We start from the raw sequence: 27,172 nt of genomic DNA, 5'->3' as shown, positions 1-27,172 counted from the left end.
CAGCTAAAAATTCACACATTTACTTAGCACATCTCATTTTTAAAATGTTGGTAATTTTTTAAAATGCAAAACACTATGTATTTTGCATTTTATGTACCAAAAAAACCACATCTGCACAGCATGTCTGACACTTAAGCTCCTGGTTTATGACCTCTGGTTTAACAATTTGATTATTCTATTTTGCACATATAATTGAGATATGACTGAAAAGTCATATGACCGCTAAAATGTCTAGGAGACTTTATTGATTAAAGAAAACTAAATGTTCAAGGTTATGTGTGCTATTATTCCATACTCATAACTTCACAAATACCAAGTATTTTACAAACTTCACTTAGTATCAAAATGAAAATATCAAAGCCCAGAAGTTGACAGTAGAATAATATGTATAACCATTATAAACTTTACTGTAAATGTGATATAACTAAGGTTAAGTCACAAGTTCAAGTTGGTTCTCTATGTATGCTAATGCATGATTGTATTTCTAAATGATGACTAGCCAATTATAGTCACTAGAAAGTTCTGTCATAACTGACATTTTAAATGAGGCATTCCACTAAGAAAGCTAAAATTTCAACCTCATTTTAATCACTTTAGCTATTCAGAATTCTGTTAATCAAGTAGGAAAAAAAAAATTGGTCTTCAACACCTAGAATGATTTATCTGTTTGTACGAATGTGAGAAAAATGATCACGTCTTTGAGTAATAGATTACAAGTACAAAGAAAGTTCACATTACAGCTATGCTGATGAAAATTACCTGCAGGCTGTTACAACACAGCCCGTGAATTAATTAACCTTTTGCCATAAAAATCTGGAAACTTCAGCAAAGACTGAGGTGTTTCTGTTTCTCTTGTTCCAGCTTCCTTAGCATTTTATAAAGTGAAATATTGTGCCATTACTGAGGAAAATAGATAAAATATACTTAGATTTTATTGGGTATCCATGTTATTATAGTAAAAACATAAGTTGTGGTTAAAACACAGCAAGTTGGATGTTTCCTTTTTTGTTTTAATTAATGAAAGATGAGAAATAATAGCTGATTTCTATGTAGATCTTTACTTTTGTGAATGAGATCAGTAATTTCTTACTATGAATGTTGGCTAACTCTTAGTTATCTACCTTTTCACTCTGTGAGAAAATAAAGTTAAATAAAGCATGTATTTTGCCAATGTGTTAAAAAAAAACAATGCGTTTTTTAAAAACATGTCTTTTGTCAATGTGTTTAAAAACAATCACACATTCTTTCAAGCTTCATTCTCAAATGAATAAACACATTATATTTGAGTGTACTGGTCAAGTATACTGAAAATTTTCACATGGGTTCGGAAGCTGAAAAATCAGCTAACACTAAATGAAACCATGACCTGGGAAAACAGGATTTCTAATAAACAATGTTGTAATAAAAGTGCCTGTCTTTCCTCAAGTTGTTAAGAGCAAGGATCACTAAGACTTGGCAAATGTGAAGATTACAGCAAAATTTAAAGACCACTAAGTTATACTTAAATACTGCCATAATAACTTCATGTCTTTATGAAATTGTTTGGAGCCACATTTTATTTTTCTCTTTGATATAGTAATATCTCCTTAAGAAGGTTAACAATCCCAGTATTAACTGCTCAATAACAGAGTGGTTCTCTTCCATGAGCCAATTTTTAGAGTTAGCTTTAATTCATTCATTAGATAATTAGTCTTGCCAATGGATAAATCATTTCTTCAGTGGGTTAGGAGGCATCCTTGTTTAGATAATGGGTCATACATATTATTTTAGGATGTTAGGGCATTTCTCTATTGTTCAAACTAAATCATGATTTGCCAAATTCATCTTTAAAGAGCAAAACTAGTGATCTCCCTCTCCAATATATTGTTAGGAAATCAATTTTTGTTTGCAGGTAAGACATACACAATAATATGTTAAAATAAGAAGGTGATCATTTTATGTTAATAAAGGGGGTAATGCTTATCTGGACAACTAAAGATACATATGATATTTCTTATTTTGTATTAAGAGCAAATACATATTTTATGAATCAATACTCCAAATTAAGTAGCTATTTTAACTAATTTAGAACAAACAATAAATCTTTCCTAATTGTTAATATATTAAAATTTTCCAAGTGGATCTTTCTTTTCTATCTATAAGAAGATGGCTCTTTGAAGTTGGTAAATTTAGAATATTTGCCAAAACATTTCTGGTTATTTCAATTTTGAGAATATCTCTATTATAAAGCATACACATTTAGGTAAGATATATATTTATCGGAAGCATCAAGGCTGTTAGAAAATTCACAATAAATATATTTTGAATATAAGAATATACAAGGTTTTAAAAGAAATTCAGCGCTTCTGCCTATAGTAAAATTTGCCTGGGTTAATTTAAACTAAATTTAATACTGTTACTGATTCTTAGATTATCATGTAAGCAGTGATAATGCAAATGTGTATATGAATAAAAAGTATATGCTTTTAAAAGACTTAAAAATGAGAGCATAAATTTATAATACCCCTTAATTATTACAGAAATACACATGCTATCCTTTGGAAGATATGAGTCACATACCTGACAGGTAATGTTCTATCGCCTTTCCTCCTATCCATTTCTCTTTGGGGAACAGGATACCAACGGAAATTCAATTTCCAGTTAAAACCCCCGTAAGTCATGTCTGACCCAGCCATATATTCAAAGGTATCATCACTAATCACATCAATGATGGGGCATACAACTGTTTTCCTGCAGGAAAATCAAAACCAGTTTACATATAAATAATAATTTAAATACTACATCAGCTTCTTCAGACTCAGTATAGATGTTGAGTTGAAATTTAATTATTTTGTGACTTTCATATGACTTTATTTTCATTTTATCCTTTTTCTCTGTGGAATCATTTTCTTTTACTACATCGTGCTTACGGTCTCTACTTCTTTCTACCATTTATAATCTTATCAAATATACTTATTGGTCTTCAAGCTGATTTCCAAATGCAATCTAAGTACTAACTCAGCAGGATGAACATGGTCTATTTTTCATAAAACCTCCACGCACAGCATGATTAGTAGCACTGCTTTGATATTATGCATCATTTTATCTCAAGCCCACTGAAAAGCAATAGCATGCAGAAGTAGAGAGTGGATGATGGCAAATTAGACCTGGTATTTTGAATCTCAAAGAGGATAGGTTAGTTTTAAGAGTTCTGAAGAAATCTTCCTGGGGAAATGCCTACTAGAAAAACAAGTAAAAATCAACAAACAGAAGCAACAATAAAAATCATGATCATCAGTGTAAGTACATGTTGCCTCTGAAAGATATTAGGGACATGACGATATCTAAGTGTGTTGTCCTAGATCTCAGAATTTACCATAACAACCTACATATTTTAAAATAGGGAAAGATAAGCGACTTAAGTTTCTGGGGTTTTTATCTCATGATCTGTTTCTTCGTAAAGAGTGGGTGTTCTTGATGGTGGCTTTTTTAGGGTAAGAAACTTCCATCAGGAGAAGATTGGATACTCTTTTAATCCATGTTGTGCTTTCTCCAGTCTCCCTCTATTCCTGGCTTATATGTTTTATTATGGGACCAATCTGTCATCTCTACAGTAAATGTTCAGGTCTACTCAAGTTTGCATCGCTTGTAGTTAATTCCAAAGATCAGAGCTTATTTTTCATATTTGGCAGGGGGTAAATATACAAATATGCTTTTGAATCACCCATAAATGTGGAAAGCAAATAAATGTTGTCCATTATTTATTCCGGTTTTGTAACATCAGTATCACAAATGCTCGTTTTCAATTAGGTCTTCTATTCCACACAATTGGCCAAAGCCTCGAGTTCTCAGAAATCAATAGGATTCATCTAGCCTTGAAAAAGATTCTTGGTAATTCTGGTCCCTACAAAATCAATATCTTTCTCTCTTCATTAAGTTTAATGACTTAATTTGTAATGGGGAGGCAAAATTAGATCTAATAACCTTGAATAGGACTTTATTATCTAGTTATGGCAACTTTAGAATGTATAAGCAGGACAAGACCTCAGAATTCATTATATGCAAATACAATCTAAACATATTGTTAGATTAAAAAATAAATGATCTATGCATGATGATATTGAACAACATTATATTAAAAATTCAGTAAGTTGAATACGAAACACATGTTTGAAAAAGCAGCATAATGTATGAAAAGTTGCCAGAAAATGCATTTAAGATGTTCTAAGTTCATTTCACTTTGCCAGTCTTACCCTGCACTGCATACTGTACAATACACAGAGTGGAAAAATGTTATTAGCTGTGTACTACACTCAGTTGACTAAAAGGTTCCCACTGCTTTCTTCAACTGCTATGGTTCATTTTACTGACAACCTCCATCTATCTTCCTGGCAAGTACCAAATCCTGCCTTTTACACGATGTAGTTGGACTAGCTCACCCTGAGCAGCTCTTGTCTTAGATGCTTAATTAAAAACTTCAATTCTAAGAAGACCTTTCTAGGGTAGGTGAAATGACTATGCAAACAAGGTGTTATGCAATGCTTTGTTATTATATCAGAGCATTCAACACAGTTGTCTTCATTAGGTACTTAGGAATTATAATCATTTATCATCAATGTTTATGAACATCTGCAAAGAAAAGTTTGTACTTGATAGCATCATTATCAGAAAAAATTTCAGGTAGGTATGAGGGTTCTTAATTTCTATAAAGTACTATTCAATTTTTTCAGATTTCACAATTTGTGTTTACAAATTGGCAACATTGTTTAAATAATTAAAATTCTAATAGTTGTGCTCTGTTTTTGTTGTTTTTAACCATGATTTCATTCCAGTGGAATGTGTGAGTGTATGTCTTCATTTTTAAGATCCTCTAGGTGGTTTTGAACCAGACTTTGAATAAGGGCAGTGACCTAGTAGAGAGAAGACTGGTCTGGGAATGGGTAGAACTAAATTGCTGTTCCCAACACTTCAAATAACTGGGACAAGCTACTTAACGTCTTTGTTCCTTCCTATTACTAGTACAGACAAGAACATCTATATTACCTTCCTCACAGGGTGGTTGTGGGGACACAATGAGGTGCTTTGAAATGTATTTTATAAAACATGACACTGTTTCAAATTGGACTCATTTCTATCACCTACAAAATGAATATTCATTTTTTACTGTTTGAAGTGTTTGACTATTTGTTAAACAAATATTAATATTCAGCATGAATAAGCCTATATTATATGGGGGAGGGGTGCTTTTTAAAAAGCTAGAAAATAAGCCTTCTAGAAATAGCAATTTATAAAGAAGTTTTGACTGGTACCTGGAACTGTCCTAGCAGGTTCAGTTTCAAAACCCAGGCAGACAACACATGAGTTCTTACCTGTCTTCTTTTATTCTCGCCAGCAAAGGCTCCAGCCATCCTAAGGTGCATTCACAGTGTGCATCGAGAAAAGTTATGACCTGCCCTTTTGAAGCAGCTGCTCCTCGAAGGCGGGCACGTATTAACCCAGAGCGCTCTTCCATTCTAATAATTTTTACCGGCACCTCTAAATTTTTCACATAATTCTCTAACGTCAACTTGAGAAAATCTGTAATGCGCAATGAGAATTTATAAAGTTTTGAAACTATTTTAAGACACAGCGGAGAGACTGCTGCCCAGATGGAATGTAACACACAGAAATGGTAGCCAACTCCTATCAACATTTCTTTGCATTAGGTGAAATAATTATATAGAGATTTTATCAGTAAATTAATGTATATTTCATGAAAACTCTATCATTTGATTGGCAAAGATAAGGATACAATAGGAAGTTAATATACCAGACTTGAATTTAGAAATTGGGCCACAATAGTAAATGGAGACTTCTTAATTATACGTTATTTTGCTTTTACCTGCACACGCACACACACACAAGACAGATGTCCACAAAGTCATATTCATGCTCAATCGCATGATCATTTAAGTTGAGAAAAAAAACAAATACTTTTGAAAATCATTTTAGCTGATTTCTTAGGTTAATACGGATCAAATGGGATCATGAGAGATACCGAAAGAATCAGTTTCGTATTCCTGGAATTGGCACTGACTGGGTATATTGATGAAAGTTGATGGGTGATTTCAGGGCTAGTAGAATTATAAGGAAAATACAGGTCATTGCCCGGCTATCTTCCCAACCATAATAAAGCTTTCTGATTAAAAAATATATGTGGGGGAAATATTTATACCTCTTTCGCTGGCATCATCTACCAAGATGACCTCGGAGAGCAGGGAGCGTGGGGAACGGTTTATAACACTGTGAACAGTTCTAAGGAGAGTGCTCCATGCTTCATTGTGAAACACAATGACTACGCTTGTGTTTGGAAGTTCATCAGGGTAGACCTTTGTCTTGCATCTGCAAAAGAAAGAAGAGGGACATGGTTATAAATTCATTCTTCATTCTGATCACTCTAATAAAAAATACCCATGATAACACAACTTTAGACTCAGCTGCCCCTTACTAAGGAAACATTTTATGATTATTGAAGATAATTTTCCTTTTTTTAAATGTTGTGAGTAATTACTTGGCATTTTGAAAATTAAATATGCATAATTGCTAATATTTTATTTTAATTCCTGTAGGGAACAAAGCAGCATGATTTCCACAAATCTAAGAAAGCTAAAATAACATTCTGAGACTATCAATAGAAGACCAGAATACAACAGGGACATATGAATTCATTTAGTGGATATAATTTTATTCCTTGTTTAGAAAAAAAAAAATTATCGTATAACTCAAAAAATCATGAGGACATGAAAAGACATGTTCAGGGCGCCTGGGTGGCTCAGTTGGTTAAGCGACTGCCTTCGGCTCAGGTCATGATCCTGGAGTCCCGGGATCGAGTCCCGCATCGGGCTCCCTGCTCGGCAGGGAGTCTGCTTCTCCCTCTGACCCTCCTCCCTCTCATGCTCTCTGTCTCTCATTCTCTCTCTCTCAAATAAATAAATAAAATCTTAAAAAAAAAAAAAAAAAAAAAAAAGAAAAGACATGTTCACAGCGTTTTGAAGCATGTAAAACTGAGATTATTTTTGTGTTCTAAAATCTAGTCATGTGTTTTCCATTCTGTTTGAGAATGCTGTAAACCATGTGTACTTTGAAGGAAAGGTTTAGGGGCTGGGATTTACTCTGCAGATTCTCAGTATGATATAATCAAAACTGGAGATCAGGAAAGGGAATAGGCTACCAGCACTTCCCAAACTTTGATGTGCACAGGAATCGCCTAGAGATTTGTTAAAATGCAGATTCTGATTCAGTCAGTCTAGGGTACAGCCTGAGATTTTGCATTTTTAAAAACAGTTTCCAGGTGATATAGATGCTACCAGTCACACGGAGTGCACCATATTTCTTTTCTTTTTTTAAGACTTTATTTATTTTAGAGAGAGAGAGAAAGAGAGAGAGCACAGCAGGGGGTAGGGGCAGAGGGAGAGGGAGAAGCAGGCTCCCCCCCGAGCAGGGAGCCCGGTGCGGGGCTCGATCCCAGGACCCCGGGATCATGACCTGAGCCGAAGGCAGATGCTTAATCGACTGAGCCACCCAGGTGCCCCCAGAGCACACCATAATTCTCATCACTTTTAGAACTTGCTGTTTTGAGAAAAAACTTTTAATTTTGCTTATAAATCCAAAGAAGCCCAGATTTTACTTTTTGAGAGATCAGTCTAAAAAGGTACATTTGGATAAATAATATGTGTAGTGCTCTAGGGGATCATCCCAAGTTTAACATGTAGATGGTCCTCACCCCCATCAACTTGTCAACATTCAGATGTTTAACTCATGTAATTATAAAATTTTAGGAAAAAAAAAATGTGACTGGGTATCCGGAACAGGAATAGAAGTTTATTCACCTTAGGTTATAATATCATGGAAAATATTCTAAAGAGCTAGAGAATTAAAATCATCCCATAAAATAAAATGAACTAGATACTTCCTGCCACTCATGAATGATCTCATACATGACACAAAATAAGCATTGTTAAAATCAGTCTTCTTCATAGGTGAGTGAAAAAAATTCAATAAAAATGTGAGACATAAGGGCATATAATTAAACAAATACTGATTGTATGCCTATTGAGATGTTAATCATCTTTTAAAACAGTCTAAAATGTCATCTACTCAGCGAAGTCTTCTGTACTGTAGCCAGATAAGAAGCGACTATATCTGAAATAGGACATTTTTTCTGCATGTATTTATTTGAAAAGCATTCATTAATCACCCACCCTATAGAATATATTGTATATACAGGAAAATCAAAATGTAGTGGGAAAAAGTACTTTGATTTATAGTCATATTTTCCCGTTCTGGTGGCAAGATTCAAATGTTTTCCATACGCCTCAGCAGCAGGACCAGGCGTCCTGGCAGCTTATCAGTAAATGAACTCAGAAAGCCATCTTGGTAAATCAGAAAATGTTCTCACCATGATTTTCCTCAAACCTCCATTCTTCTGCCTCAGCAAGATAGTATGCTGAGCAAAAACTACGGTAAAAACCATCATGATCATCATCGATAAAGAAATAAAACTGGAAAATCAGGCTGAAAGCAGTCCAACAGTCAACAGTGACTGGTTTAAGCCAAGGATAGCAGTCTATAAAGGCTCCCCAGTATTACTGGAAAAAAGTGATTTCTTCTAAGTTAAATTTTTTGCATGTTATATATGCATGTACATTGTATGTTTCGTATTCTAAATGCCAACAAAGAAAAAATGAATGAGATATTTAGATAAACCTTTTAAAATACCAAACTAAAAGCAGATACTCAAATCCAGCTTCTTAAGCTATTTCTATCCTGCTTTGTTTTTGTGGTTAAAAAAAAAAACCTACTCACAAGTGTTAATTTTATATTCAATGTATGTGACAAAGTTATAATGAACTAATTTACTATGAATGCAACTATTATGTTTAGAGAAAATTTCCATTATGTCATTATTTAATGTAGCATACAAATAAAATGTGGATAATCTTTTTATTAAGTCTTTCTCTTCTTCCTATGTAAACAATTATTTAGCAAAGAAAACTGTGTGTGATAATAAAATAATTTCTAGAATAATTCTTAAGCTATACAAATTAATTATTTTCAATGTCAGTTTGTCTTATTATCTCAAGTTCATAGAGGCTTATGAACAGGAGTTATTTCCATGGTTTCTAATGGGGTTGTGATACACTGTACTTTTACCATTTTCTGTATTTCATCACATCTGTTGTTTCACCTATAGTAAGGTATACCATCATTTTATGTATTGCTAGGAAAGAAAAAAAATGTTGTCAAATAAACCATAGCATATGCTTTCTTATCACTAGAATCTATTTAATACCTAGATAGAGCTTACAGAACAAGCCTTTAAATTTACTTGGACGTAGATTTCTATCAATATTGTCATGCTTGCTTATGAATCAGTCACATCAGCTTTTTGTTGCTTTGAAGTTTCTTTCATCTTTTCTAAGGGGCTTTCTCCAGCTTTAGGTTGCATTGCTTAACATATGAGAGAAAGCACGTATCTCAGTAACAAAATATAAAACAGCTTCATCTTCTTGTGGGTATTTTCCTTGGTACTATAAAGTTATGCTTTTCAAATTTTAAGGTGCAAAGAAATTATATGGGCATCTTGATAAAATGCAGATTCTGATTCACTAGATTTGGGGTGGGCCCAGGATACTGCATTTTTTTTAAAGGGGGGCAGAAGAAGAGAGAGAATCTTAAGCAGGCTCCACGCCTAGCATGGAACCTGACGTGGGGCTCGACCTCACAACCCTGAGATCATGACCTGAGCTGAAATCAAGAGTCAGATGCTTAAACAACTGAGCAACCCAGGCAAGGTGCCCCACAGTTCTGCATTTCTAATGAGATCTCTGGTGATATTGTCGCTTGGTTGACATGATAAGAAAAAAGGCTATATAAATCAGTCAGCTGTTGATTTAACAAGAAAATATAGAATTGTGGTCATTGCTCCAACAATAAATATTTGCTTTGTCTTAGGAAATTTAACACTTGTCACTGTTTCCTTGCCTTTCTTTTCACACAATAACTTTTTGTTCCAATACTGAATCAGACTGAAACTCTTCTGAAGGAATATTGAATGACAATTAAACTCTGCACCTGTAATATAAATGGTGTAATTAATAACTTAGATGAAGCATGGCTATGTGAACAGTCATGACCACATTCATAAAGCTTAAGAAATCTTGCTTACATAACAACTGACAGCTGGTTGACAATGATTATAACTAACCATTGACCCTCATCCTGATTTAAGACACAGAAAACTAAAAGGGGTGCATCTTACAACAGGTGAATAGAGTAATTTTTTGTTTAGCCAAGAAAAAGTATTGATAGGGTTACTTAGTTTTAGTTGCCTTTTTTTAAAGACCTTTAGGTATCTAAGCTGTCAGAGTTTCAACTCACTGCTTTTTCAAGAAATAATTAAAAACAAAACAAAAACAGGGGACCTATATGATGGAGGGGAGGGGGTAAGAACTTAAATGGATTGGACCTCTCTAATAACCTCATCTCCTGACCCATGGCAAACAACTTCTCTGTGATACTGCAAGAATTATTTCACCACTGTCCACCTCAGCTTTTACATCTTTTACATAATAAGGTTAAAGTAGGTAATCTGAAATGTGTAGTGGACATTGCTTGGGCTACACTGCAGAATAAAGCTCAGAATCTCCAAATGGTGGACTTGGAAACAGCTTTCAAAGTTAATTCAAATCTTCATTTTACAGAATGCAAGTCTCAAGTCACAGAACTGGTTCAGTATTCTGCATAATAAAGTAATAAATAATAATGATATATTTTATTCTTTAATAATACTACTAACAGTAAAGATTTATGCCCCATATTATATGCTACATCAAATGTTTTAAATGGTATTACTGGTGTCTGGAATATTAGAAAAAAACATTTGAACTTAAAAAATATGCCTTAATCTTATACTCAAACATGTATCTTTAAAATAGAGAAATAGCTATTCCCCTAGAATCATTTGATTAAAACGAAGCACAGACAACAGCTTTCATTGAAATTATGTATATATAGACCAAATATTCTTTTAGCAATCTGTCCTGTGAAGATATTAGTTTTCTTTTATGTAATAATCTAAATGGGATTGGCAAAAGTTGACATTCTTGTGGGAACACAACGTATATGTAATTAACTTTGAGAGTAAAGGTGGCAGACTGCAATAGCAATTTTCATCAATTTGAAAGGAATATTTGATGCCCACTACTCAAATTAAGTTCCTGAAATTTGGTATTCTAGTGAAATCATAAGCTTTATTATAGCAGCATTTCATATTTACACTATATTATGACATGCTAAATCTGTAATACTTGAAAGGAAGTGAAAGTTTATTTCTTTTTAATTCTGTAATAATATATCTGTGGCTTTTAAACTTGGCTGCACATTGGAATAATCTCATGAGCTGGAAAAAATACTGATGTGTGGGTTTCAACCACAGAGATTCTGATTCAGGTGTCTAGGGTGTGGCCAGGCGCAATGGGATTTCAAAATATCTCCCTTGGGGATTTGAATGTGCAGCCAAAGCTGAAAAAGTTTCTCTAAAGTTATTTAACAAAAACACTGATTTTAAATATGCGGGTGTGTGTGTATACACATATCAACGTAGATATGTATATTTGTATATATGTATATAAAACCTTTTTGCTTACATCGACATTTTAAAATAAGATGCTTAAGGTTAATACATCTCTTTTTTGCAGTTATATCAGATGAAGTTAATAAAGCACTTTTTCCTGTAATTGTAAGCACTGGAGTCAGAAAGTCTTCTCCACTTCATTTACAATCTTTTCTGTCATCTGAATGCACACTAATGTTGGTCCAGTCTTCTGTGTACCAGCTGTTGATTTATAAGTATATGAGAAATAAATCAGCTGCTCTTATTTAGAGAGAATATGGGAGTAGAATCACATTTCCAATGTCTGAAACATGGAAATACAGTGAGATAGCATACCTATTTACCATCTTTTCCTTTGGCCATGCACACATTATAGGAACATAGACTGCTACAATTTGATTTTATCCTTTTCAAAACCATATTGATGTTTTCAGATAAGTTACTGAACACAATATGCAACATCGAAGAATGAAAAATTGACTATAAGATGAGAATGTGAAATCACAAAGGATCTGTAATTACACAGTGGTTTAGTTAGACACAATCATTTAGGACTACAAAGGCTGTCAACATTGTAGTTTGCATGACTTGTTGAATTGCTGCTCAGTGAGTCAGTGGTTACCTTTTACTGCCTCAATCAAGAAGATTAATAATAGTAATTAAAAATAAAGACTTACAATACAAGTCCTCTATATACTTCTTATTTTTAACAGCTATGGGAATTGCCTTGAACCTTGCAGAATTATGTGTGGTTTCTTTGTTTCCCAATCATTAAAATTCATATTCACAGAGGGAAATTTCATCTTTTGCCAATGCATCCATGCAAAGAAAACTTGGGCAACAGCAAAGTGATTCTTTCACAGTAACTGAAAAGCTTGGGGCTTCAAGTAAAATGAAGCACTTAATTTTGCATGGGTTACTATATGTTGATTTATATTAACATTGTGTTCAACCTTCCAAGAGTAAGTTACTTAAGTCATAATTATTGACTAATGTTTTTAAAATTCCTATGTCCCAAGCACCTTTATTTTAAAATCCAGTTGAACCTTGTACTCATTCTTGGCCTGTATGCCCGGTATGCTATCAGATCCACTCCTTGCACCTTCTGCTCTTTTAAGTGTTGGGATGGGTAGAATGGGAGGGTTACTGGGCAAGAAGCATTTCCAAAAATCCCTTGCTCCTTGGCTTCTGTTTGAAATACATCATAAGGATCTCAGGTGGGAGAGTGCCATGCTGTAGGAAACAGGAACAGAAAGCCAGGGAATTCCTTTCTACATGCCCCACCAATCTCAGAGAAGACCACTCAGCCCCCTTCCTCAGCATTGTACCTGATGTATGCCTCAATCTTTTTGACATATTATGTTTTTTCACAATATAGTTATCTAATTCAATATACTAGGGGATTCTTCAAAAGAAGAAGGAAGGTTAATATTATTTATCTCTGCCTTTCCAGAATTTAGTATTCTGCATGTCACAAAATACATTTAATAAAGGGTTGATGCATGAACATGCTCACAGTGAGGCAGGCTATTGTATGAATTATCAGATCGACTTCTTGATCATAGCTCTGCATTGTTATAGTCTGAACTAGAGGTACAGAAAACAGTTTTTCTACTTTTTTTCTTTCTTCTTTTGTATCCTCAGTTGCTTTTCTTTTTCCAGCTTCTAGAGCCAGGGCAAATAAATGAGCTAAGGGTGTAGGGAAGGGAAAGAGTATAAGAAAATTGGGCTGCAAGTCACTGTATTATAACACAGTCCCTGTAACATAGGTAACATCATTCCTATTTGGCATATTAGAGCAAGCTCTGTCCCTGGAAACCTATGTTTGCCCCCGCTTCTGCCATATAGGATCTGTGCACAAACTCCTTAAATTTTGGTTTTGTCATCAACTAAATAGAACGAAGACTGCTACCATTTCTATATTGTAGTACTTTTACAGGAAACAAATGAAATTATAAAGGGATTAGGAGAATGCAATTTGTTATTATGCTATTTTTATGTTATGAAGCACTGTATAGAATATTACAGATAAAGACTCTACACTTATTTGGGTCAGCTTTGCTGCTGCTAAGACTCTGACCATTGCCTTGTTCTAATAACTTGCCTTTTGTCCTCAGTTCTTGTGGCCAAGCTGCTACTTTACTCCTTACTTCTGGTGCAGTTTCAATAACAGATCTGGTGTCTAGACTGTTGTGCCTTGAGAACTGCTTTACTCGTTTGTCTAGTGTAGTGGCATACAATACAGGTCCTGCCTCTTTCTCTTTCAGTCCTTCTAAATCATTTATTGCCCGAATCTTGAATTTTTCTGGCTGCCTGTGGCTGCCTGCTAGTAAATCTTCCTGCTTACTTACCTTAATCTCTGCTTATTATTTTCTGCGGGAAATCTCAGAGCGCCACGTTCTGCCTGCCTGCTGAGATCTCTGCTTCTTGCCTGCTCTTGAATATCCATGAGCTCACTATCTAGCAACTTGTGCTCCCTCCTACTAACCCACTACTTGCTTTACCCTGTGGGTTAGTCCGGTTTTCAAATATTGCATCCCTCAGCCAGGGTGAGGCCATCTCCTCCAGCAGTCAAGTCCTGATTTAAGTAACATCAGAATAAGATAACCAGTACTAAGTGATGAACATTTCTTAAACTCTGAATTATGCAGCAGACATTGTACTATATCCTGTATTCTCATTTGACCCTCCGAACTGAAACCTCCTACAACCAAATAGGTTAACTATCAGAACCATGACAAGGCTATAAACTCATAAATAGCTTTGCTGCATGCTTCAAGAACTTCCAGAAAATAAATTGATTCGAACAATAAATTGCTCAGACAATCCCCTTCTATGGAGAATAGGTTGCTCAGCTGTCTTCTCAGGATGATATATAACTTAACTAGACAAATTGTTTGCTTATCAATTGACTTCAAGACTCCTCATTATGTCCACCAATCCTAAACTATTACAACATGTACTTGACCAGTCTCAGAAAGATCCTGCATTGAAAGACCAGTCTTAAGCCACTTAAGTCCAGACCCCCAGTCTCTATAAATATCCACCTTGGCCTCCTCCATGCAAGACTGCTAGGACTCTGTCAATGTGGTGGTTATTCTGGGGGACTTTTATGGAGTCAGCAATTGATAATCCTTATAATATTCCTTATGAACTAGTTATATTGTTACTCCCATTTGATGATGATAAGTCAAGAACCTAGTGTTCAGATCAGTTATGTACAATAGTCTACCCTTACCTGTGGAAGATACCTTCCATGACCCTTCCAGTGGATGCCTGAAGCCGTGATAATACTACACCTTATGTATGCTATGTTTTTCCTACACATGTATACCCATTATAAAACTTTATTTATTTTATAATTTAATTTAATTTATAAATTAGGCACAATAAGAAATTAACAAAAATAATAAAATTGAACAGTTGTAACAATATACTGTAATAAAAGTTATGTGAATGTGGTCTCTTTCTCTCAAAATACCTTATTGTACTATATTTACCCTTCTTGTGATGATGTGAGATGATAAAATGCTTACATGATGAGATGAAGTGAGGGGAACGACACAGGTACCATGACGTAGTTTAGGCTACTATTGACCTTCTAATGATAGTCAGAGGGAGGATTATTTGCTTTGGTAATTTAAAGTCAACCTCAGGTGCACAAAGCTAAACTACAAACTACTGCAACTTGCTTCTAAGTGTTGAAACTGGGTTTCAAACCCTGGAACTTTGAGGATTCTGTCTTTTATGATAAGATAAGGTCTTTTCCCCCTTAGGGAAGAAACGGCTTTTGTTAGGGAGAATTCTGAGGCAAAGCACCTGGGGAAGCAGGTATGAGCCTGAAGGTATGTATTCCCAGGAAACAAAGGAAATCATTAACTACGTCAACCAACTAGATGAGAGAAGCCTTTGCTTCCCTCCAGGAGATTGGAGCTTGAGGTAGAAAACACAAAAGGAAGGAGTAAAAAGGAATTAGGGAAGGGAGATAGCAAGTAAAATGATGAGAAGCTAAAGAGTCCAGTGGATTTTCCTCAGTGATGTGATACCTGGAGGACAGTTTATTTATTTATATATTTTTAAAAGATTTATTTTTTTATTTTAGAGAGAGAGAGAGGGAGAAGGGCAAACGGGGGCAGGGGGAGAGAGAGAGAATCTCAAGTAGACTCCACACTCAGGGGGCTTGATCCCAGGACCCCTTGCTGAAACCAAGAGCAGGACACTCAACCCCCTGAGCCACCCGGGCACCCCTGGAAGACATTTTAAAGATGAATTATGTCTAAAGTTCATATCTGACTACAATGTTGTAATGCAATCCAGCCTCCTCTCCTATTGTCCATTACATTCACCCGACTCATAAATGCACTGAATTAGAGGTTCTGTGAATATATCTCTATTTGGAGAAAGAAGCCCTGTTTAGTTTGTGCTGTGAGGAATAGAGAGGAGGCAGTCACAAAAACAATCACAAAATGGTTAAGTCCACCAAGGAACTGAATAAATATTGGGAAGGGCTCTGGACTTCCACAGATTATTCTTCTGGGGGTTAAGCTGACCTGATCTTGACTTTAACAGATTAGGTACACTGAGTTGACATCTGGCTTATATTAAGAACAAAACCAAAAAACTTTATAGATCTAATTTCTACCAAATAAATGGCAGTCATACACTCCTGTTGGGAGTTACTTCCATAATGCTAATAGTCTTTTTTTTTTAGGACATAAATGTGATTATATTCTTTCTATTTTGAAGAATTCTCCTGAATTTTGGTAATAAACTATAATTCAACTCTGTAGCTAAAAGTAAAAAGAATATATTTGAGTAAGTGCTGTGTGTAGCTTTTGTGGTTTGGGAACATGAATTTATGAGGTTGTTCCCTCTCAATATAACTCTTTCATGCTATTGAAAGTATTTTAACAATGAAAACAATTCAATGTTATTGAATATGATAAATAAAATTAAAGTGACTTGACAACAAAATTACTTACTATTGCCATTCATAGGTTTAAGTTCTTACATTTGTTAATGAAAATAACACTAATGTTTATATCAGTGGGCTTGGATTTGACTGAACCAAGCTTTGCTTGGGCCATCATTTATGTCAAGTCAACTGCCCCCACTGAACTCACATTTTTCACTTCTCTGAGATAATGAAACCACCATCCACCCAGGTTCAAAGCCAGAAACTCTGATGTTGACATGACAGTGATGGTGACATCACGAGTCACCAAATCCTGATGATTCCTCCCTCAGTATCTTTATTATGCTTCCCTGCTATTGTGCCCTTTCCATAGACCATCACCTCTCCTTTCAGTTAATGCATGGGGTCAATATGGGGCATTTATGGAACATTCTTGATCCCCAAAGTAGATCTTTCTCAATGCAGACCAAAATGCAGAGCCAAAAAGTTACTCTTTTCTTCAAATGTTTTTGGTAGCTCTTCATTGCCTAATGCTAAAATCTAAAGGCTCTCTGGATCTGGCTCAGCCCACTTATGTTACTTTCTCCTCTCACTATGGCATTTAACTCTTAGCAATACTGAACATCTCAAAGTTCCTTCAGGAAACAAATCTTTCTCATTTTTATCTCTCTCTATCTCTAGAATTCCTTGCATTCAGAACGCTTTCTTCACTGAAGAAATCACACATATTGTTCAAGGTATGGCTCAAGTCATGCTTCATGTTTTCTCCAGAGATATTCAATTGTTCACTGTCCTAAAATGCCAGTATATTTTATATATTTATTCTCCATTCCTTCTCATATACATAAGTTATTATATAATTCAACACATTGAGGAAATGGGGTCATTCTGAATGTGTGGAAAATTCCCTCTCATGCTGTAGCTACTGTTTTCAAGTAAAGACCTGTAAGGGTCCCTGAAAGGATCCCTGTCATCTTAGTATTCTTCTAAAGAGACTTTCTAGCTATTTGAATTATTTGAATATAAAAAAGTATTTACTCATCAAATACTTGAGAATTTATATATACTAAACAATATATTGGTTGTAAATCATGCATTCTTGAGGAAAGATGGAATTATAGAGAATGAAAGAAATTTTCCGTTGATCAAGCAAAGCTCTATATCCAGAGTGAATTGTGATAGATGATATTTCAGAGTAAAAGTCTGTGTCAAGAACAGCCAGGTGTTGGTAAGGGATGAAAGCATCACCATGGGGTGCCTAGCAACAAGCAAAATGAAGATACACCAACACAGAAATTGGTGATATTCGTAGGACTTAGTATCAGATAACAGGGACCAAATCTAGAGATGAATTCAGATATAGAACACTGCAGTCCCTGAAAGTTCAGAGAAAGTAAAGAATTCACTCATAAAGAAACTGGGGTTCTGCTTTTATTGGATTAAGGATATTGATACACAAGTACAAAAAACACACTCAGTTCATGGAGCAGGGTATAACATGGGAACTAGATTTTAGGATCAAAATGGTAACTGAAAGAGATACATAGGATCAGGAAGGATGTAAAATGGACATGTTGAACCAGAATCAGGGCCACAACCAGCCTATCCTAACCACTGTGTAATTAGGAAAATATGCTCCTTCTGGACAGTGAAGTCCTGCTGCCAAAGACTTAAAAGCAAATTAGGCCTCTGTGTCCAGAAAAAGGCACTCCTTCTTCCAGCCCCTTGCCAAGGTACACAGCATCATAAACAGAGTGTATTATCCACTAACTCTTTTAGCTGGATGTCTTTGTACAGTGCACACACTGGACAATTCTGTAAGGATGCCCTAAGCCTCGAAATCCTTTAATTATCCTGACTATGAAGACAATTAGTTCTGTTTCCAGAGGCACAGTTGCATCTTTAGATTAAGAATTCAGGATAGAATGAATAGTGGGGAAAAATTAGGGAGGTAAGTGTATTTTATTTGAATGGGGTCAATGTGAAGCATCCATATGTATGGAGTCAAGTATGTGGGCTTTGTGATAATTTTCTTGCTTTGGCTCACATAATGGGGAAAAATTAGGGAGGTAAGTATATTTTATTTGAATGGGGTCAATGTAAAGCATCTATATGTATGGAGTCAAGTATGTGGGCTTTGTGATAATTTTTTTGCTTTGGCTCACATAATGTTTTCATTTATTTCTAGATTTGTTTACAATAAAGAACTATATATCTAAATATTCATCTACACCTGTATCTATAAATATATATGTATACAAATCAACATACTTAATCATATTCAAAGAAATTGACTATCATGGATTTCTAACACTAAAGAAATGCTGCAGGGAACTATACTTTGGTTCCCTAGCATAGAATTTAAATACCCTATGTTATATATTCATAAAACTATTTTAAATCCATGAAAAGAACAAAATTAAGATCAAAGTCCCATGTGTGAAATAAATGAAGAAATTAAAGCATAGAAACCAAATTCCATTATCTACTAAAATGAAATTGTAAAAATACCAAATAATAATTGCAAGGTTTAATTTCTGCTAAATTAAGTATCAATTAGAAGACTGTATGCATCATGAATTTCTCCTCTTGTATATTTCTCCACACCTGGATTTAAATAAGAAATAAATTTTTTTCTTCACATTATTTTTCATGAGTACAGCCATCGCTATTAAAGGCAACATCAGGAACATCATTTTTGGGGAAGGGAGATTTGTCTGATGTTTCCAGATCATTAGATTCAGGTTCAGGTAACCATTCTGGATAATGTTGCATCATTCTTAGTGTATCATTGCACAAGGCACATGATGTTGATATGTGCCATTACTAATGTTAAGAATGATCACTTGAGTAGGGTGGTATCTGCCAGGTTTTTCTAATGTATAGTATTTTTCTCATTATAATAAATGACTTGTGAGAAGATAACTTGAGACTTTGTATATTCTTCTGGTTTTTATCAATATTTCACCTGTTAGTTACACTATCCATTGATGATTATTGTCTTTAATATATATCTTGTGCATACATTTCTTCATACATTTGAAAGTATATTCTTGTGGTAAATTTCTAAAAGTAGAATTGCTGATTCAAAGGTAAATGCATATACAATTTTAATAGATACTAACAAATCTCTCACTGTAAAGGTTATACCAATTTGTTTTCCCTTCATCAATGTTTGACAATTTTTGTTTTCCCATAGATTTGCAAACAGAATTTATTATCAAACTTTTAAATTTTCATCAGTCTGAAAGGTGAGTAAAGATAATTCAAAGTAGTTTTAACTTGCATTTTTCCAACTGGGGATGAAGTCAAATACCTTTCAATATGTTTCATAGTCAACTTTGTATCTGTGTGTGTGTGGTGTGTGTTTGTGTGTGTGTGAGTGTGTGTGTATGTGAATATCTGTTCTAATTCTTTGTCCATTTTTGAATTGAAGGTTTGTTTTTTTTTGGTTGTTTTGCTTTGTGTCCCTCAATTTTTCAGACCTTCACATATTAATGATATTAACCTTTTATCACTATTTTCTATTACCTGATATTTGTCTTTTCATTTTCCTTATATTTTGCCATGTAAATTTTATTATATGTATTCAAATGTTTCAATATTTTCTTTTATTGTATGTGCATTATAATTACAGTTAGAGAGTATTCCCTTCACCCAGGTTATAGAGAAATTGTTTTGTTTTGTTTTGATTTTAATTTAGATCACTGATTAATATGGTACTTATTCTTTTGTATGGTTTGCAGCATGGATCTAATTATTTCTTTTTCCAAATGACTAACCAGTTGTTTCAGCCTCACTTATTAGCACTAGGACAGTGATTTCAGATGTCACTTTTATCATATATTAAACTTCAATTTACTTGTATTTATCTGTGTATTTCTATTTCATTCCACTTGTCTGTGTACCCATACCCCACTACCACACTACTCTATTTTTTTTTTTAAGACTTATTTATTTATTTGAGAGAGAGAGAGGGAGGGAAGTTGAGTGGGGGGAGGGGCAGAGGGAGAGAATCTTCAAGCAGACTCCCCACTGAGCATGGAGCCCAGGGCAGGGCTTGATCTCAAGACCCATTAGATCATGACCTGAGCTGAAACCAAGAGTCAGATTCTTAACTGACTGAGCCATCCAGGTGCCCCCACACTGTTTTACTTATAGAGCTTTATACTATGTTTTAATATCTGGTAAGACTAGTTCTCTTTTGTAGCTTTTTTCCTTTGCTTATCTAGTTATTCTGGCATGTTTATTCCCCATGTGAGGCCCGTTATCCATCTTATTTTAATGCATCTCAAAGTATCAACTCACTCTCCCTCCCTAAATTTTGCAGCATGCTTATTAACTAGAGTTTGGATTTTAATCAGTTTTTTCTTTTAATGTAAAATTTAAGTACAATGAAATGCACAAATGTTAAGTGTAAATTTCCCAAACTTTGATAAATGCATGCACTTGAATACCCTAACCTCCTATCAAATTATGAAACATTATTATAACTGCAGAAAAATTTCTTCATAAACAAGTTTTTACCCTCCAAATCAGCCACTTATCTACCTTTTTATAACCATATAATTACTTTGCCATGGTATTGTATAGTAAATGCTCTCTATATATTTCATTCTCTCCTTTCTCTCTCCACACACACACACACACACACAATTAAAAAACAATACAAACTCTTCTTTTTACCTAAAAAAAAATCTGAAGAACAACCTTATTACCAAGCATTTTCTGAACTATAATGAATAACTGAAGTCAAAGCAATCTTCGTTTATCAACTCCTCCCTTCCCATCATTTACACCTCATAAATGCCGAGCCTCAATTGTTATTGCTAAATGTAACATAAAATACCATGCGTTAGTGATTGCAAGCAATATCAAAATGTCAAATATATCTATTCTTAATTTCAATGTAATGTTAGTTAAGAGCAGCCATTACTATTGAAGAATGAAAATCCTGGGTGATAAATACTTTTACCTGTAATAAGATAATTCCCAAATGATTTATTAAAAATGAAGTAATGATTTCTAGCAAAGTATACCAGCTATCCATCTACAATTACATAGTGAAGTGAAATAGTGAATATAATGACTGCCAAATAGATTTGGTATCCATCCAGCAGTTGTTGCATGTTGCTGATATCTCTTCTACTGAGCTATCTTAAAAAATGTTGTGTATTTACCTAATTTCATTATTAAAAAATTCCAGATCTGTATTTAATTAAAAAAGTATTTGAAAAAAATTGTATATCAGTATAATAGTTTTCTCTATTAAATATTTAAGATTTAAGACTACCTGATTAAATACCTAAAGGTGGATAGTTTTATATGCTAGAGAAATTCTAGATATTATCTTCAAATAAATTACCTAAGAGCTACAACTTTTGATTTAAAAAAAATAGAAATCAACTACTTAAACCAAGGATCTCTCCCTTGCAAATGTAATGTCTGGACTAGACCAAAAAAAAAAGAAAAAACCCTCTTAATATGGACTTATGATTCATTTAATCCACATGCTATTCTCCTTTGTCTTTAAATCCTGTTAGAATAAAGTGGAAACAAAAAAATAAAAAAACAAAAACTGTTTGCCTCTCTTCCGCTCACATAGCTCCACAGCTCCTACCATTTCAATGATGCACCCTTGCTAATCCAACTCATTCCATGTACTCACACTTGCAGAACAAGTCCCTGCTTCAAGAGACAACATATGTGCATCAACTCTTTTTCCTAATTTCTCTTCCTGAGAGATAACTATGTTGGATAGATTTAGCTTCTTTTTCCTCATTGCAACCTCAATTTCATTAGTTTCTAGATAGTTTAGACTCCTGGTACCAGCACTGGAATTTACTCCCTGGGACAGTTAACCCAATTTCCTTTCTGGAGAATTGTACACAGAGAGACATCCAGCACCATGATGTAGGGAGGAGAGGACGAAGCCGGCAAAAGAGGAGGAAGAAGTGACAGATACAATGTCTGGGACACAGTAAGGAACCTAAACCCTTAAGAGACCATGAGTCTCACCATCTTGAGCAATGTTATGTGTATATTTCCTATTTTCCTGGTTTTACATTTTATTTAGTACCCACAGAATCATAGATGAGGAAAGTGCCTTACAGACCATCTAATACCTTTAATTTTATGGATGGGGAAACTGCATCACAGACGAAGAAAAAACCTGGCAAAGGCTCACAAATACGTGGTGGCTGTGATGTCACCAGAATCTAGATTTTTGAACTCCCTGAACAGTGTGACCTTGCCCCTTCAGTGTGTCCAGGGGCTACTGGGGGAACTTTCCCCATAAAACAAAAGACTTTACATAGTTCACCTTTTATGAAGCATATAACAACACATTAAAAAACAAAAGAAACAGGCCAGGTCAAAGTTCATTCAGTGGTTTACTGAAAATCATTTTAGGGATCAATATAATATAAGGGACTTCCCTTTTTTTGTACAGTCTATCCTTGTCTGGTTTTCTTATTCTTAAGCCTTCTTTATCTTTCATGAGGTTGGCTGTTTAACATATACATTTTTTTTGAAGATTTTATTTATTTATTTGAGAGAGAATGAAAGAGAGAGCATGAGAGGGGGGAGGGTCAGAGGGAGAAGCAGACTCCCTGCTGAGCAGGGAGCCCGACGAGGGACTCGATCCAGGGACTCCAGGATCATGACCTGAGCCGAAGGCAGTTGCTTAACCAACTGAGCCACCCAGCTGCCCCGTAACATATACATTTTCATTGAAACAACATAGTACTGATGAGGAAAAGCAGTGAAATGTTTCAAAAGTCTTTCTCATTGATTAATAATTTATGCAAATCATTACAGAATTTATTATAGCATTCTAGGAATTTAAATTTTATCTAGATTAAATATTTGATTTTATTAAGATGTGCTATATAGGATTTATAGACAAAATACCCAATACTTTCTTCTCTAGGGGGAGTGGGATCAACCTGTAAAATGTGCAAAGAGAGCAGGTAGGAATAGAATACAGGCATGTAGAGAACAGACGGTGAAGGGAAAAGACAAAAATGGCAGGTGTCGGGGCACCTGGGTGGCTCAGTCGTTAAGCATCTGCCTTCGGCTCAGGTCATGATCCCGGAGTCCTGGGATCGAGTCCCACACCGGGCTCCCTGCTCAGCAGGAAGCCTGCTTCTCCCTCTCCCACTCCCCCTGCTTGTGTTCCCTCTCTGTCAAATAAAATCTTAAAAAAAAAAAAATGGCAGGTGTCCCTGAAATGCTAGGAAAAGGCAATCATGCATACATTTAAAATTCTTCCCAATACAGCAAACAAAGCTTGAATTGAGACAGTTATGGAGGAACTACTAACTATTATAAAGAAATGCTGTAGTGATTCCATCTCGTGGAGGACTACGTAGTTTGGTCTCTTGGGAAAGAGGCTAGGCCACTCACTTTGTGCTTTACTTCAAATACTAATAAAAAGTAAAACAACTGACTTTCTACAATAAGAGAAAGAAGAAATGTTTTCAGCCAGGGCAAGAACAAACTTCATTTTAATGTCAGTCTTTGTGTTCTAAAAGAAAATATTTTCACATCATAAGAAAAGTTTCAAGAGTAGTGAGTGAATAGAGTTACTGTCTGCAATCTAATTCCTTTTTCCACATGCTGCAGGAAGGAATGAGTTATCACTGGAATTCGTTACTAGAAGCCTCAAATAATGTTTCCTTTCATTCTCCAAGGAGAAATTACTGCAGTTGTGATTGTCAAATTATAATATACTGAAGGTCACTCTCAGATGTCAAATGGTGCATATGGATACCAATTTTAAGGAACCAAATCAACCTCAAGCCAAAAGTCAAAGGAAATACCTACCTCCCCAACAAAACAGTTCAATTAGGTGAAGTACAAGTCAAGGAGTTTTTCTCATAAGAATCCTAATTACAAGAGATACTGGCTTTAAACACTCGATGAGGATGATTCACTCTTGATTACTGATGTTACAACTTGCTTTATTAGTGTCAGAACAGTAGAATTCATAATAAGATATTCAAGTGTAGAACTTTGTATGAGATCAAAATTTTAAGAACTTCTATCACAAGGTCATAATGTAAAATATTCAAGTTAAAATAACATTTGACTCTTCAAAGATATACATGAGTATATTTATGCATACATATATGTATGCACATTTACACATATATTTTTAAGATTTGAAGTGAAAAAATGGATTTTTTTAAAGATTTTATTTTATTTATTTATTTGAGAGAGACAGAGAGACCACAAGACAGGGTATGGTCAGCGGGAGAAGCAGACTCCCTGCCAAGCAGGGAGCCAGATGCAGGACTCGATCCCAGGAGTCTAGGATCATGACCTGAGCCGAAGGCAGTCGCTTAACCAACTGAGCCACCCAGGCGCCCAAAGAAATGGATTTAAAAAGAAATTAATTAAGATCATGTAATGCAGAAGAAACTGAGTTTAAAATTGCTAAGAGAATGTAAAAACTGGAAATTGGGTGATTTCTTTCTTTGGTACCTCATCGAATAACTAGTTTATCTCCAGTTCTTTGACCTTTAAGACTTTTACTAATTATAAGATTTGTTTTCAGTTTCTTCATTCTACTTTGTAGTCTCTATCACTTCAAGTTTTCCTGTGTATTATACATTCGAACTTTCCACTTATGACTCATGGATAAAATTTACACTTGGAACATATGGGAACATCCACCCATGGGGGGAACTGTTGAATCAACATGATTCCGGTATTTAATGAAATAGATAGAAGCACATGTACCATAAAACCAAAGAAGATCAAGCATCAGAGCCCAGAGCACAGCCCATTCAGCATACTCAAACTAATTATATGATCACAAATGTTATTACTATTATTATTATTATTATTATTATAGAGGGGGAGGGGCAGAGGGAGAGAGAGAATCTTAAGCGGGCTCCATGCCCAGTGCAGAGCCTGATGTGGGGCTCAATCTCACAATCCTGAGATCACAACCTGAGGTGAAATCAAGAGTCAGATGCTTAAGACTAAGCCACCCAGGTGCCCCCACAAATGTTATTATTTTTCTCAAAGAAGACCCCAAATGAGCTTAGGTTCCAAGACCTACAAACACAGATCTGCCCTAGAAGTTGAGTATGATGTGTATGAGATATTTCCTCATTCCTCACTTATCAGAAATTAGTTTGCTGCTTGCTGAGGACCATCTTGTCTCAGTGCATTAGGCATCTAGAAGCCATATGTGACCCACAGACTGAAGGCTTCATTAAACCACAAACTCTGCTAAAAACTGTCACTTCCCAGGTGGAGACTGGCATTCTTCTACCTCCGCAGGAAACAAGGCCTGACCATGGCACATTCAGGGCCAGCGACCACAAAACTATGTTGGCACTTTGATAGCTCTAGTTACCAAAAAGCACCTAAGGCCAAGGCCATCTGAAAATAGCTCAGCTGAAAGTAGGACTGGGCTAGTGAGGTGTGGCTTCATCATAAGCATAAGCTGAAGTGGCTTATTTATAAGAGACTTTTGAAATGATCAAATTTGAGTCATGCTAGTGGTGTGTAATATACCATTAATGTGGACACCCAACTGGTATTCCTAAAAAAATATGGATAGCAAAATTTATATTTAGATTTAGGTTTAGAAAGTGGTAATATTGGAAAGATAGAGACAGGTAATGAAATTAGGAGGCAGGCTTTGGCACCGGAATGCCTAGACTCAAACCCTGACTTCATCATTTACTTTGGATGGGACCTTGGGAAAATGACTTAATCAACTTTCACCTTAATGTCCTCATCTTTAAAATGAAGTTAGTTACAACCTCTATCTTATTAGGATGTTGGATCAAATAAGTTGATACATTAAAAAGCACTTGGCACAGTGCCTATATCATAGTGAGCATTCAATAAATGTTGGCTACCATTTATTAGTTACTAGTTATCACATTATTAAAGTAGGCTAGGAAACAGATAAAAATTAAAGATATACTTAAGAGATATTTGCATCTTTCTGGTTGATTATGATGTGTGGGGAAAGATATGGAGAAGTCTGAGATCATTCCAGATTCACAAAAAAGAGACTAATAGTGATAAGCAATGCTCTAAAAGGAACTGGTGTGGGAGATGCAAAGGGAGAGATAATGCATCTTTTTAGGTTATATGTTGACTTTGATAGATGCAAGAATATATGGAAAGCAAAGGATAAAATGTTTGACTTTGAAGCCCTGGGGTTAGTCAAAGTTTCAGACAGGTAATGAGAAATCATCAGTGGAGGATTGTTCACAAAATTAATAATAATGAGTGAAAAAATACGTGTCAAGAATGGATACTAATATCCATTAGTGAGATGTGAGAGGCAAAAGAACTCATAGAGGAACCTTGGAAAGAACTCTGAGAGTATTTGAATAAGATTCAAGATAAAGTGATTTCATGGAAGGCATAGCCAATAGTGCATAGTAAGAGAAAGACAAAAATCTCTTGGATTCCCCAACAAGGAGTCCATCCTCTGTAACTCTACTGAAAGGAATTCCAATAGACAGTCTTGGGGGACAAACAGATTACACTAGCTGGAGTAATGAATTGAAGCTAAGTAAGTAGAGACAGTCAACTGAAAATTACTTTCTCTAGAATTTTGGCCATTAAGAAAAAGTGAGAAATAGTGCAAC

General features: G+C 35.1%; 1 protein-coding gene across 2 annotated transcripts in view; it reads right to left on the bottom strand.

Annotated features, from left to right (window-relative positions):
* The window catches only part of GALNT13 (polypeptide N-acetylgalactosaminyltransferase 13), a 547,381-nt gene that overhangs the window by 206,827 nt on the left and 313,382 nt on the right, over positions 1 to 27,172 (bottom strand). For both annotated transcript variants that reach the window (XM_021702903.1, XM_021702904.1), the window contains exons 5-7: positions 6,194 to 6,360; positions 5,349 to 5,556; positions 2,560 to 2,730 (exon numbers count right to left, since the gene is read on the bottom strand). In XM_021702903.1, coding sequence (XP_021558578.1) covers positions 2,560 to 2,730; positions 5,349 to 5,556; positions 6,194 to 6,360 — 546 coding nt within the window. The remainder of the gene's footprint in view (positions 1 to 2,559; positions 2,731 to 5,348; positions 5,557 to 6,193; positions 6,361 to 27,172) is intronic.

Source organism: Neomonachus schauinslandi, chromosome 3, assembly GCF_002201575.2.
Source record: "Neomonachus schauinslandi chromosome 3, ASM220157v2, whole genome shotgun sequence".
Taxonomy (NCBI): domain Eukaryota; kingdom Metazoa; phylum Chordata; class Mammalia; order Carnivora; family Phocidae; genus Neomonachus; species Neomonachus schauinslandi.
The sequence above is the reverse complement of the archived record's forward strand: the minus strand, read 5'-3'. Positions and strand labels throughout refer to the sequence as shown.